Source organism: Poecilia latipinna, unplaced genomic scaffold (assembly GCF_001443285.1).
Source record: "Poecilia latipinna isolate Pla-1442-1.1 unplaced genomic scaffold, P_latipinna-1.0 Scaffold4, whole genome shotgun sequence".
Taxonomy (NCBI): Eukaryota; Metazoa; Chordata; class Actinopteri; order Cyprinodontiformes; family Poeciliidae; genus Poecilia; species Poecilia latipinna.
The window spans coordinates 347,432-362,033 of NW_015112620.1; the positions used below are offsets into that span (position 1 = coordinate 347,432).

At 39.0% G+C, this 14,602-nt stretch overlaps 1 protein-coding gene across 12 annotated transcripts in view; it reads right to left on the reverse strand.

Moving 5' to 3' along the window:
- Nucleotides 1-14,602, reverse strand: part of LOC106960729 (nuclear factor 1 X-type-like) — a 131,557-nt gene that overhangs the window by 18,650 nt on the left and 98,305 nt on the right. For 6 of the 12 annotated variants that reach the window (XM_015054500.1, XM_015054027.1, XM_015054736.1 and 3 more), the window contains 6 exons: nt 5,275-5,337; nt 4,975-5,049; nt 4,594-4,717; nt 3,292-3,327; nt 2,854-2,981; nt 1,965-2,039 (listed from right to left, as the gene is read on the reverse strand). In XM_015054500.1, the coding sequence (XP_014909986.1) occupies nt 1,965-2,039; nt 2,854-2,981; nt 3,292-3,327; nt 4,594-4,717; nt 4,975-5,049; nt 5,275-5,337 (501 nt within the window). The remainder of the gene's footprint in view (nt 1-1,964; nt 2,040-2,853; nt 2,982-3,291; nt 3,328-4,593; nt 4,718-4,974; nt 5,050-5,274; nt 5,338-14,602) is intronic. The other 6 variants (XM_015054656.1, XM_015054263.1, XM_015054109.1 and 3 more) reach the window with 3 other exon arrangements.

Here is a 14,602-nt window from a genome sequence, read left to right on the forward strand (position 1 = left end):
GGTTTAACTTGGTAATTCCCCGAAGCTTTCGGCTTAACACATTTTCACTTGAATTTTGCATATTAATTACCGTCTTCGGATTATAAAGATATTTAATTTGATAAAAAAAAAAAAAATCATCAGGAGGTACACGGCTTTTAATTGTGCTGGTATCTTTTCAAAGAAATCAGGTGATGTAAAGCGAGAGAAAATGATAAAAGGTGAGGCTGTGCAGGAAACTCCGTTGTGGGTCCGATGAACAGCCTCTTAATTACATTTACAGCTAAGTGGAACAGAAGCTGAGGAGCAGCCGCCGAGGCTCTAGTGAGAGTAGACAGTGGCAAAACCTATCCAAGACTCTTGGCTCCTCTGCTTCACACTCTAATTAACCCTTCTTCCTCATCAGCTTTCACCAGTTAAAAACACCAAAGTCATCTTCTCTGCCAGCTATCCCTGCTATTCCCACTTGCACTTCCCACTTTCCCCATTTGCTTGCCTAATTTTTGGGTTCTGTCTCCAACCTCTCCTCCTCTGACATGTTTTCTCTCTCTGCGGGGTCCTTCCCACTGTACACCTTTTTCAATTAGACGGAAGGGAGGCAGGGAAGAGGAGCCAAAGTAGGAGCTAAGGAGCTGGAGGATGGATTTTACACCTCAGATCCTCAGGAACATCTTAAGAAATGGATTTGAGGCGATGGAGGGGAGAGCAGCGCAGAGGGATAGAGGCGGAGCAGCCACCTCAACACCTGCAGGGGCGGGGAGCACAGCAAGCAAGTGTGTTGCAATGTGGTAGCGTGGCGGGGGATGGGGTTGGGAGTGCTGCGGGTTGCAGTGTGTTGGGAGGACTTTACATATGTGCAGACCGTCACTGCATGTATGTGTGTGTGTGTGAGCGTAGGGTCCGTATGGATATGACTAAGCCTCTCTGCAAGTGTGCACATGTGAGAGACAAAACAAGTACAAGTAAATATTTTACTGTCAGTGAATGTGTCACGTCAGTATGAGCAAGACGACCTCAAAAAGTTTCACAAGAAGAACTGACAGTTATGAGAGATAAAGCCACTGCTTGAAGGCTCATGAATCACACCAATGAAGCTTGTAAATGGTGCATTGTTCAGAATACTGCTCTCATCCTTTAAGGGCCTCAGCCCTGATTTTCTACATGCTTGTCACATTATGCACACAAACTTCAATATACCTTATTGGGATTGTATGCGTTAGCCCAACACAAAGGAGTGTATAATCGGAAGGTGGAAGAAAAACTATGAATGATGTTCAAAAATTAAAAAATCTGAAAAACGTGTCTTTGATTTTTGATTTTTCACTGGACTTTGACTGGTCCATTGTAACTCATAACTGTGGTTTAGTCTAAAATCATTCAATTGTTGTTGTAGCTATGTATTTAAGCTTGTTGTGATGCTGAAGAAAGGCATTATTGCCACCATGCTCACGGTAATGTGCAGTGTTAATTCTCTCACAAATATTGTTTTGCATGTAGGCCAAAAACTCCAGCTGTGCTCTTGTCTGACCAGAGCAGATTGTTCCACTTGATTGGTGTGTCCTCACGTGGCAAACTGCGAGCAAGACCTCTTCAAGCAATATTTCAACAATGGCGCTGTCCTTGCCTTGATTTTGAAATTATGTATCCTTTTTCTGCTCGCATGACATCAAAATACAAAACAATGAAGATGCTTGTAATGTGAAAAATAATTAAAATGTTTGAGGTAAATTAATTCAGCAAGAAATAATCAGAAATGAAAACATTGTATTGCATGTCTATTTGGCTTGCTATCACTGTCCTTAATGTATTTAAGCAAACACAAACAGACATACAATATGTTTACCTGAAATACAAATATTGCCTACTGTATGTATTGTAAATATATAGAAACACGTACACACATACACATTTACAAAGGAATGACTGTGCTTCATAAAGTCTGATAGATAGTAAATAGATATGAGTGTAATCAATGTTGTTCTAACCATGGTAAGGAAACTGCACGCCATCGTTTTCATGTTTTATCTTCCTCTCCTGCACACTCGCCAAATGGTGCTGCACTGAAAGTGAAGAAGGGTATTGTTAACAATGAGATAGGAGAAGAGTGAGAGAGACAGAAGACAAGAGAAAGAGAGAAAAGAAAGGAGGGCAGGGGAGAGAGAGAATTTGTGTATGATCATGGTAGTGAATGATTGATCATATGCACAACATTAAGGTCAACTTTATGCATGATTATGGCTTTGAGGTGAAGAAATGTGCATTCTCCAGGAAGAGAACTAGACGTGGAGTCGTAGGTTGTTAGAGTTATTGCCTGTAGAATGGGAGAGGGGTGGGAACAGGGTAGTGGGTCTACAGCTTATAGGTGTGCCGATTTTCAAAATCATTGCAGATCAAAATAGCAGCCTATTCCATTAGACCAGAGCCGCTGTCTAATCTAAAAATCAAACTTCCTATTTCAAAGGATTTCTATTTAAAAATATTTCTGTTACAGTATGAGGCAGGGTACTACATAATGTTGGAGCTTAACAACATTACCCAATCAGAATCTAGAATTAGCTAGCGTAGTACCGCAGCCCTATCTTGGTTCTAGATCAATACCAGTGTTCACCAATTATGACAAATTGTTGACTAATTACATAGGAGTGTTTCTTTTTCTATGAATTAAATGGCTATTTGGGTGAGTGACTGGGAGGTTTTCGAGGGTGCTCAGGAGTACTACGTGAATCACCAGCGTGAAGCAGGCCGATTGATTTAGGACGCGTGGATTATCATTCTTGGGCTTTTGTGGTTTGGTGGCGGTCAGACAAGAGAGTGCAAAAGTTTCTTCATGCTCAGGTAGTGGGTGACAGGAGCAGGGTGGGATGGAGTGGATACCTGCATCCATGTCATTAGGCCACGCACTGGACTGGGAAGAGCTGGCAGCAGGTGAACGTCCAGGATAAAAAACATCATCCGTTGGGCTCTCCAACTCACTGTCATCTAAGGACTTCCTCTTGGTGGAGCTGAAGAAAATGGGAAGACATTTTCAGGGAGAAAGAAAACAAAAAAAGAAGAGAAAAAGTGTTTTTTTTTCTCTAAAGCTATCATACAGGTCTAAACATAAATATAATACTTAGCAACTTTATGAGTTATGAAGCGGTCACATAGACAAATTTCAATTTCAGTTCATTTTAGGAGCCAATATTTTTAAAGCAGATCAGACAAAACAGAAAAGAAACACAGCAGCAAATGTGTAGGAAAAAGGGTAGAAAAAAAGAGGAGAGTGCCTTTTTATGTCTCAAAATTTTTGATCTTTTAGGTTTTTATAACTACCTCCGTGGAAGATTTGCGTACAACTCCACCTCAGACCTAAAGTGACAGCAGACGACAGAAGTAAGGAGACAGAAAGAGAAAGAAACAAAAGAAGAATAAAGCAGAAGAGCAATCACATTCATAAAGAGGAAAGTCGATAACAGACAAACACACACAAACATATATAGAAATTTAGAGGAGCTTTGGATTCATTACAAGCTGAGCTACCAAAACAACTCTTTATTGACAGCAAATATCTGTCTTTAGCATTAGAAAATCTTCACAGTAAAAAGTTACTGCCTGAAAGGCATAAACTCAGATGAATTTGTATAGCTGGCAGTGTTTCAAAACACATTTGAATTAGTTTTCTTTTGAAAGAGGAACATTTATGGAGTAGTTAAAAAATGATGTGATTGTTTTACCAAAAACAATTTGTACAGATTCTACCATTATTTTCTGCCAAAATAAATAAAAGACAAACGAACAAAAAAAAAAAAAAAAACATATATTAAATTTTGACTGTGATAACTGCTGTGTGGAGGCGGTACAATTGAAAACAGAGAAACTGTGATTTAATTGTTTATTTGAAATGTCAGAAAATGATGTTATCAGAGAATGGTGATTATAGTGATTATTAATCATTTGCCAGAGGGAATCTTTTGGTAAATATTTTTAATGATCAGAAGCAAGTCTGTAGGCAACTAGTATGGTTCTTTTATCAAATAAGCATTCCTCCAAAGCTTTTATCGTCTACAGTGACATGCTTTAACTGCTCAGCAGCAGCATGAGATTTTCACTGTATGATAACCCTGAGAAAAAAAAATACCACAATTCCAGTTTTTCACAGTATAAGATTTTAAAATGTATAACCTTATCAAACTATTTTTGTTTTAAATCTAAAATTATATTTAAATCTATTGATGCTAAAACATAAAGGCTTGTTTGCTACAGCTGTTATTTATAAAATGTATTTATTTGTATTCATACATATTTTAAAACAGAATATATATGTCATGAATTTAATGTAAGTGTGGTGCAGTGTGGAACAATAGGCACAGGAGGAGCTGCACTGCACACAGTCAGAGAGAAAACTTATTCTCTGGCATCTTATTAAAATGACTTAAAATGTAGGAATGTTATGATGGGGAATATAATTTTGAAATTCCAATTCTTTTAAACTTTAACACAACTTAACATGGGTAACTGGCCCATGTTTACTCTGGACTGAGCCACATACATCACTTAACACCCAATACTGCCATTGTGTGTGTTTGTGTGTGTGCGTGTGTGTGTTTGTGTGCGAGTAAAGTGATGTGTGTTTACCTGGTGGAAGGAGGGGAGGTGAGTGAGCGCCGACCCAGAGCCACCTGGTTAATGTTGTAGTAGCTGGGGCTGCTGTCCAGCTCAGCCAGTGAGAAGTTGGGCCCTGACGCCGTGGCTACAGGAGCTGAGGAGGAGCAAAAGAGAAGGAAGAAGAGAACAGAAATGAGAAGAAAATAGGAATATGCAAAATATGAATAAAGGTAATTTGTTTTTCAAGATGTTAATCTAGGAAATAAGAAAACAGCATCAAAGAGAACATTATTGATTATACTCATTTTTTTCCATAGAAAAACTTTATCCTGGTACAGTTCCTGGAAACTACAAAACATACTAGAGGGAACATAATTCTTCTTTGTTGCCTTTAAGACATAAATAACTCACTCTGTGACACTCTGACTAGCTCTGCCACATTCCACACTCCTGAGGTGACGAAGCAGTCCTGGAAACTCAGGTGTCCTGTACAGAAAGAACATGAAAGCAATATGCAAATTTGTGGTCTTGAAGTAATTTTCTTTGAGGAGGCTACTATTGCAAAATCCCAGTTGATCAACATCTATGAAGGCTTGTCTGTTACCAGAATCCACAGCTGGACGACATTGAAGCAAACAGGCATGATAAAACCAATTGTATTATGCCAATTTATGAGTGTTTAGATATGGAAATGCACAGACGGGTACCTACCATTGGGTGGTGGTTTGATGTCTGTGTCTCCCTGTTGGCTGGAGCTGTCTGATTGTCCAGATTCTACATGGCAACAAGCACAGAAAGAGAAAAGACAAAGGTTCATCATGGGGTTTACATACTTAAGAAACATTCAGTGCTTTACTAATTCCAGCTTTTTGAAATTTGAGGTGTGAGAGAAAATATGAAAAACCTGCAGTATGTGCTAGAGTATGTTATACATCTTGTAAATTTATATCTGTGAATTCACACATCCTTCTTGCGTGCGTGTGAGTGTGTGTGTGATTTTCTTGTGTCTAAGAATGTTCTCTCCTGCTGGTCCTGTCTGTGCACAATCAAGGTGCAATGATTTACAGTGTGCTGCCACGGCATTTAGTATCTAACCACGTAATCGTATCACTCACCCTAATCCTATTTAATACCTTCTTGCTTGTAGGGATTTGGTCTACATAAGCAGAGCACCTTACACACACATATGTGAACATGTGCACACAAACGCCTGGCCTCTCTCTCTCTCAATCTGCTTCTCCTTTAGTTTCTGCTTCATACTTTAATACATGTTGTAATCCTTGTATGATCGCACATACACATGCTTACACACTGAGATAGCTACAGGGAAAGGCTGTACAATGTCAGACCACCATGGGAACACATGTTAATAATATTAAACAATAAGTCTAGACTTATGATATGAGGAGTGACATGTTGAAAAAGGACATCGAAGAAAGTATCACAAAAAGTATTGCAAAAAATAGGCCTCTATGCCAATATTTGTAGACATAAAACACAAACTGTAGTGTTGCACATATGTTCCTATAGAGAATATTAAGTCAATAAGACTGATCTCCATGTCCTGGGCTAGTGAGGTATTGGTAAAGGTAATGGCTGTCCATTCAGGCCTTGCTAGGCTCCTGCTAGCAAGCAAGCTAAAGGAGGTGTTTATCTGCAGGCTGTAGGTGATAACAGAGCACAGAGATTCCTGCCAGCAGCACTTGCCTTGCAGCCACACTAAGCCACAGATTACTGAGCAGAAACAATAACAGACCTGTCTCGCTGCCTACGACACACTGCTTATCCTCAGAGAGAGAAAGAGAGGGAGAAAAAGAGGGCTAGACTGAGACAGACAAGAGGAAGAATGAAGGAAAGAAAGAGCAAATGAAAGAGAGCTTCTCTTGCTGAAACTCTCGCTCCTCTGTGTGTCTCTCACAGGCTGGGTGTAATCCTGGCAGCCATCTTAGAGCTTGGCAGCCATCTTAGTATTGGCGGCAGTGCAGCATTCCAGCTAACTGACAGCACTCGCTCCAAACATACGTGGCTGTGCCCCCGCCGCGCACGCACCCAGACACATTTAAACACACACGCATACGTGGACAAACACTGAGGTAGGCTCTTAGAGTAAACATATACCATGGCCAATGAAAGCTGTTGAGAAAACAACCTGACTTCAGTGGACTTTTTACCGTCATGTAGTATTTCACACAAGGACTCTATAATACTATAAACTCTCTGTCTCACACCACAAATGCATCGGTAATATCCAGCTTTCCATACAGTGTGTGCAGTGTTAGTAGCAAAAATGCTGGCATACAGTTTTCACAACATGGCTGAGCTAATGCTTTGAAAACAATTTTGTTAGTAAGGAATTGTGTTAACATTTTTTTCAGACACGATGAGATTTTATGAAATTCCTACATTATTGTTAAACATTTTGAAGAGGTTTTCTCAATTATGACTGTAGAAAAATTACATTGTTGTTTACTATGGTGCATTTTAGACAGGCTACAATATACTCTGAGTCCCTGCTCTGTGTTATTATTGTTCTTAAATCAGGCAACTTTCTCTGTAAACAAATAAAATCTCAGATGTAAAATCTATCCATCCTCGTTCTGCCTTGTCCAGGGTTGAAGGTGAATGAAGCTTTCCTAGATGCCAGCAGGCGAGATCCTACAAACTCTCTCACCTGTGGACAGGTCGACAGCTGATCTCAATACTCAAATGACTATGTATGCTCACAATCAGCAATTTCTATTAAATCCATCAACGGCATCTGGTTGTCTGGCAATGCTTCAAGGCACAATGCCCAACTATCCTTTCTTCACTGAGAAGTGTTGATAAAACAGAGTTCAAGTCCAGGAATTTCTTTTGTCTCAGTGCAATTTAGCGCCATGCGTCCAATGTGGGACAAAGGTACCACTAGCACACTGAAATTGATGAGACACTCCACAGCACTCCTGATGCGAGTTAGCCTTAAGCTATTGAAATGAAACCCAGATATGAAGATCTGTGCTGCGTGCTTACAACCCTTTATCTATGTTTGAGACTTTTATTTTAATGAAAAAAAAAAAAAAAGAAAGTTAGCTGCCGACATTGATTGCTGTATAATAAAGCATTGAAGAAATCTCCATAACGTTTAAATTTTCTGTGTGGCAGCATTTCAGGTATGTGGTAAAAAAAAAAAAAAAAAAAAAAAAATCACCAACTGGATCTTTAATCTTAAATGATATTTTATCATTTAAGATTGAGATAAAAATGGTCATGTGTCATGATAATGATAAACTCTTTTTAATGTAAACTTGTAAATAAACAAACTGATGTGTTACTAGGAATATTAATGTTGCTGTGTTAGCATTGTAAAAAAAAAAAAAAAAAATATGCGATACTTTTCTAAACATCCCCACCACAGTGCTAGATTTAGTTTCTGATTGGACATTTTTGTATTATCACTCAACTAAAGGGCTATTTTTCTTTTTAAATATTCTGGGCTAAATTTGATCCCATCAAGTCTGAAATGTAAAAAAAAATTGACAGGTTAAAGTACCTAAAAAAGATTATTCTACATTGAACTGAAATTTTATAAAATACGATTTGAGACCGATGAAGAGTTAATTCTATTTTTCAAAAACATAAATTCAGTCATCATATTTTCCTGAAAACAAGTCAGTTTTTCATAAACTCACATTATTGGTAAGCCAAATTAAACTTGGCCATTTACTTCAGGCTACTTGCAATGAACACCACTATGCTCAACTGATCCAAACGTGTGAAAGCTGAAACTCAAGTTAGATAAGAGGATGTCAGTAGTAGAGGAAAAGCGATACCTATCTTCATAATCAACATGTGGTCTTCACAGGTCACACCATGTTTTCTCGCAGTACACAACATATAGAGACAGTGTAACATCTCCTGTGTTTTTTCTTTTATTTCCAAAGCAAAACATTTCAGCAGTTTCATTTCTTTAGCAAAGTTTAGCTAATTTGCGGAGTGCAAACCTTCGCTGGACACTGGAGCTTTCAACAATTGTGAAGTTCAACGACATGTCAGCCAACACACACAGTGCTTACACCACATCACTACATCACTCACTGGAAACAAGTCCCACTGTCGAGTGTGGCAGTGCATCATATAGCTGCATACTGAAGTGAGGAGGACATGGTGAAGGAGGAGGTAAAAGAGGTTTGGTTACTGGTTATCACTGTTCTGCAAGCTGCAGGCTACCAAAGCAGTCACAACCCCCCCATCTTTACCCCCGCCCAGCCTCTGAAGCGCACATCCAGCCCCTTATCTTCTCACCGCAGCCCCCTAAAGCCCTCCCTTCAGCGACCCCAATCAGAGTCCTGCAGCCCCTTTTCCTTAGTTGCCCCACTGCGTTTGCCGCCAACAAACGCATTTTTAACCTCAAATCTTTCAGCCAACTGTGCAGGCCCTTCAAATCAGTGAATTAAAAACAATGCACACAGATAAAACCAAAGCATGACCTAGACATGTACATTAGAGACAAACTGTGCTTATTTTGTGATATCTAACACTGCTTTATTATGATCCTTAAAAAACTATTATGGTGGGTTAATGAATATCTAGTTTTACCAAAAGACCTTCTATGAGTGGTCACCGAAACACAGTCAATGTTTTGTTTATTGGACATTGTAACAAGAAATATTTGACTTGCATTCCCAGATTTTCTACCAGAAAACAAATGGAAAATGCAAGCAGCAACAAGGACTTTGGCGGTGTTCTCCACAAGAGAAAAGATGTGTTGTAAGTGTTCAGATACTTTTCAGTATTCCTACTGTGATGATGTTTTGCCATCATAAAATAAAAAGATACCCGTCTACTGTAGCAAAAAGTTAGGTATCTATTGCCAGTCTGTGGACAGATTGCAATTTGTAATGTTTAGTGAGTAACCTGCATGTGAAATATACAAGTTGGCAAATTATAGTGCACTTTCTTTTTCAGTACATTGTAAAAACATTGTTAAGGTGAACAGTTAATGTGTCAAGTAAAATTGTGTACTGGTTAACAACGAATAAATGCCAGGCTGAATTTAAAAACAAGCTTCTTCTTTTGTTAAAATCAATGCACTATGTGCCAAGAAATTTCACGTTTTTTGCTCTTTTCCCTGTTCTTACAGGAGTTTATTCTAATGTGTGTGTCCTGCACTACGCTTTCCAAACACCCAGTAAAGGATTAAAGAACAACTTATTCGAAAGATAACACACTGCTCCAATTCACTCTAAATTGAGTTGAGTTTATTTTTAGAGTGAAAATGTACAGCAAATGCCAAATCAAGACACTTTACTCGTATTAAGAGGCAGTTCGGCACAAAAACTGGACTTTCCCATTCTGCCACAAATAGTTACAACTACGACCAAATAGCGTACCAAAGCCAAACAAGTGTGTTTCTGAACCATTTTGCTCTCAGAATGTTCTTTTTGAGACAATATTATGTTAATTCCACTTTAATTATGACGTTAAATTTGAAGGAACAATTAGATTTTTTTTATATGTAAATAGCCACTCTATGTAAAGCATATATAAGCAAGTGATATATGGTTGAATATACATTTTATTTATTGCAATTGAAATACAGAAAACATTGTCAGTGAGATAAACTAGCAAATGAAAAGTAAAGCTGTGTAAAAAGTAAAATAGGAGAGGTAAAAGTTTATTTGAACTAGAATCTGTGAAAGCCTTTAAATTTGTTTTGTGATAAGGTGGAGTCACTCATTCACACATTTCCACATTTCTCACATTTCCAGAACTAGGAAAAAATGTACAAGTATTGGCTGACAAAAAAAACTATGACATATCCCAACACTGGCTCAAAAGCTTTTTGAAGAGCTTATGCTATTTGCCTACAATTCAACTGTAATAACTCTTCATGGCAGCAGCTAAGCGATGACTGCTGTCAGGGGTTGGTGATTACAGTATTTCTCCACAGGCTCAGGGGCAAGTCCCACGACCCCACCGCCATCAACATAACCCCACTCATCATGGCCCTGACATACATTGCTGGGCCTCTCACTGCTCTCTTCCTTCCATCCATCAGTGCAGCTTAAAGTTCACAATTTATCTGGCATTCAGGACATATTTCTGAGGCTTTCCTGGCATTTCATGTGTCCTACGTTCGTCAAGTTACTGTTTTTGCCTTACATGTATGTCCTTCAAAAACACAACAGTGCAGACAGTGATTTTCAAGTCTCAATACAACTTCTATTAACAAAACTTTCTCTTCCATTTGTTACTGACTCTGTTACACCCACAGTTCAACTACCCCAACAACCCATTGTGTATCTGTGAGTTTTAGATGAGGAATTTGCTTGTTCACTTGTTGGATTCTGCTGTTGACCAACAGGTGGGGGTAACTAAGCCACCTGCTCGTCATGCTGCATGATCAGCAGACCAAATGAACAGGAGGTCACCCAAAAAAAGGACGGGATAAAACAAATTTTACCATCACAAAAAACGTCCATTGCTACCAAAAAAAGAAACAACAGAAAAATTAGAACAACTCAAGCAGAAGAACGCTAACTAATCATGAATAACCAAATATGTCAACTCTGTCACACACATTTATAAACAATGCTGCTTATTGCAAGTCTATGCAGCAATGACCATGAGCAACATAATCATATAAACCATCAAGTCCATTATTTAGGATCTGCAGTCAAATCAGAGCAGCTTGCATCCATATGTGTTCGCCAGCTAGCATGTAATACCACAATGTGATTCCCCTCCTTGTTGGAACAAATGTCAACTCTGCAACACCCCCTCCTCCTCTCCTCCCCCTCTTCTCTGCTCTCCTCCCCAAAACACAGGATAACACAGTACAGCCTCCCAATTGGGTTTCGCTTAAGAGGTTTATCGGTATGTTGCTAAACATTCTGACCTTTTTTTAATCCTTAATGCGCTTAAAATGTTCCAAACCCTCCTAATCCCCCTGGCTATCCCACACAGATGTTCACTCAGCTCTTTTATTGGACGTTATTTTATTTTCCTCTTTTATTTATATATTTAGAAATAGCTATATATTCCTGTTCTATTTTTTTTTCAATCATTTATGTCTGTGTATGATATCAGGATATACTTCTACTTCAGTATGAAGTCTTTAGCACCGCTTTGGTTAAACACACATGTGCTGCAATGCTTTCATCCTAAATCCCCATGTGATGATCCAGATGTGTGATTTTGACCTCTCTGCATTTCTGCATTTGGAGTTCATTAGCATATGTACTACACACACACACACACACACACACACAGACACACGCACACACACACACACACACACACACGCGACGAAAAGTGTGAAAAAGAACCTCAAGATGTTGAGGTTCTTTTTGGGATAGGATAAGAAATGAAAGCATCAGTGGGAAACTTAGATATTTTGGAAACAAAGTCAGAGGCCAGTCCTAGCTAGTTTGGTCAAGTTCAGAGGAGAGACAATGATCATATTGGTATAAGGATGCTGAAGTTGGAACTACATGGCAGAAGGTCAATAGGAAGATGAAGAAGGATGTGGTGAAAGAGAACATGAAGTTAGTTGTTGTCAGGAAAGAGAATGCAGAGGAAAGGACTAAATGGAAACAAATGATGTGTCGATCCCAATGGGGAAAAGCCAAAAGTGGAGAACAAGAAATCCAATAATTGCACAATTTACAAAGGATGAACAGTATGTTACCAACTTTTAGTCTTAGTCTGGCCAGTTAAGGCAAATTTCAGTAGAAAGATTTTTCACAGCATTCCAGGTAGATAAGAGCAGCGACAGGCATAGTTCTACAAATATGGATTTTTTTTTTTCAAAGTGAGTTTTGCTATGAGATCTTAAAATGAAAACAGCAAAAAAAAAAAAAGAAAAGAAAAAAAAAGAAAGATTTTTACCCTGGATAAAACTGTGATCTCCAGCAAAAGGGCAGAGTGCTATAGACCCTAAAGCCACAAAAATGCTATGCTAATGCTTTTTGTGTGTTGGGAGTAGTCCTAGTGATGTTGTTTCATGAGCTTTTCTTGAATGGCTTTTTGTTTTGGGTTTTACCAGGAAGACGTAGTGCTCCCTCATTTCACAAAAAGCAAGCATATATATATATATATATATATATATATATATATATGTATGTATGTATGTATAGAGTGTGTAGCTCTGTGTGTGTGTCCCTGCAACATTGCCACCGTGCCAGGCAGGCAGGCTGTGTGGTGAGGTGGCAGAGTAGGGCTCTGTATGTGTGCGTATGTATATTTTTCTGTGAGCCTGTGTGTCTGCCTGCTCGTGTGTGTGGAGCAGGTGTGCCTGGCCGCCCTGCACAGCTTGCTGCCCATCTGTGCTCCCGTCTGTGTGCCGCCTGCGCCCACGCGCTGCCAACAGCACGGCACTACGGCAAGAAGGCCCAGGAGAGAGGGATACTGAGTGAAGAGGGGAGGGATAGAAAGAAAGATGGAGGGATGGGGAAGAATGAAGGGAGGAGAAATGCACCCAGTGGGAGGAGGAGGGGTTTGAGGCTGGGGTATTACATGGCAGGACATTTTTTTTTGTAGGTTTGTAAAAGAGGTGAAAAAGGTGGATTTGGAGAGTGCAACTAAACTTGCAGGGAATGGGTGGAGTTTATGATGTATTAGAGATTTAGGGGTACAATTTGGCTGGCTAGATGCCCATGCTTGTCCCTGTTTTTAAGTACCACCCCCTTGCCTCCCTCCATTACCCTCTTTACCTCAACTACTCAACTATGAGTGCACCACAAGGTATTCTGTAATGTCTAACTATTACAGATTTGGGACTGGCTGCACAGGCCACCAAAAATTTGTCTAACTGAAAAATAAAGCCGTAAAGTCAGTGACACCATCTTCAAAATAAGACTTCAGTTCTGTAAATTTATGTAAGGAATGACTGGGGAAACAAGAATCCTTAAAACTCAGAGTCTAAATATATTTGAGTCAATTATCATAACTTCTAAAAAATAGCATAAAAGACCAGTAGGAAGATGTACAAAAAAATAAAAGAAATGTAATATGACTTTTAGTGGATGTTAACATTTCTTTAGTTGAATGAACATTAAAACAGTCTACAATGGTCTAAATGCTTTGACTTCCATGTTTGATTTCAATGTTCACATTCATATCCTACTAGAAACAAAGCTATGGCAAAACATCCCACTTGAAGCCTGTTTTCTCATTTTTGGTCACCACATCCTTTCACTAAAATAAAATAATAAATATTGAAGGAATAAAAAAATAAAAAAAAACATAAAGTGGATAAATACTGTATGTCTCGGTGGAACTGCAACAAATTCTATCAACGTCATTGCACAAAATATTAGGAATAGGAAAAAGTAGCCAATTAAAATGTATGATTACTCTTGAAACATGTAGAAACTAAAGAGTTTGTATAGCACACTGTTCTGTGCTATACTATCAGACATTGAAACAAATTCATGATTACTAATATGTACAATCAATATCAATGAGACATAATGCTCTGGAGTTTTCAAAATAATATATATTTATATTTTTATTTATATATGTACCCATGTTTCTTCCATAAGGCTCTTGTATGCAATATAATTGAATTTATAAAATTCACACTTGTGATCATGTCAATGTCAACATTGAGAAGGTTGTAGATACATTTATTTTTTGTTACTTTACATCAGAGGGAAAACCTACAGCTGATCTGTTTCATTAACAGTGGTTGAAGAGTATTTGGTGTGTGTGTGTGTGTGTGTGTGTGGCTGTGGTTGGGGGCCCCCAGCACGGTTCATGACCCAGCCTAACAGAGTGTGAACGTCCTCCTGCCGAGCTGATACTGATATAACTGTCCTGTAAGTGGTGTTGACACCAGTATTATTATCCTGTCACCCTCCATCTCTACTCAGTTTAAAGGAGTCAACTGGGGCGGGGGCCCCGAGCGTATCAGGGGCCAGTGTCTCTGCAAAGCCCTTATCCAGCCCAAATAAATACAGCTGCACAAAGGCCGGAAAGGGAAAGAGAAGGGGAGCACAGGGTGGGAGAAGGAAGAAGGCGGTGCACTTTCTCTCACTGCTACTGCTGCACAGCTTTG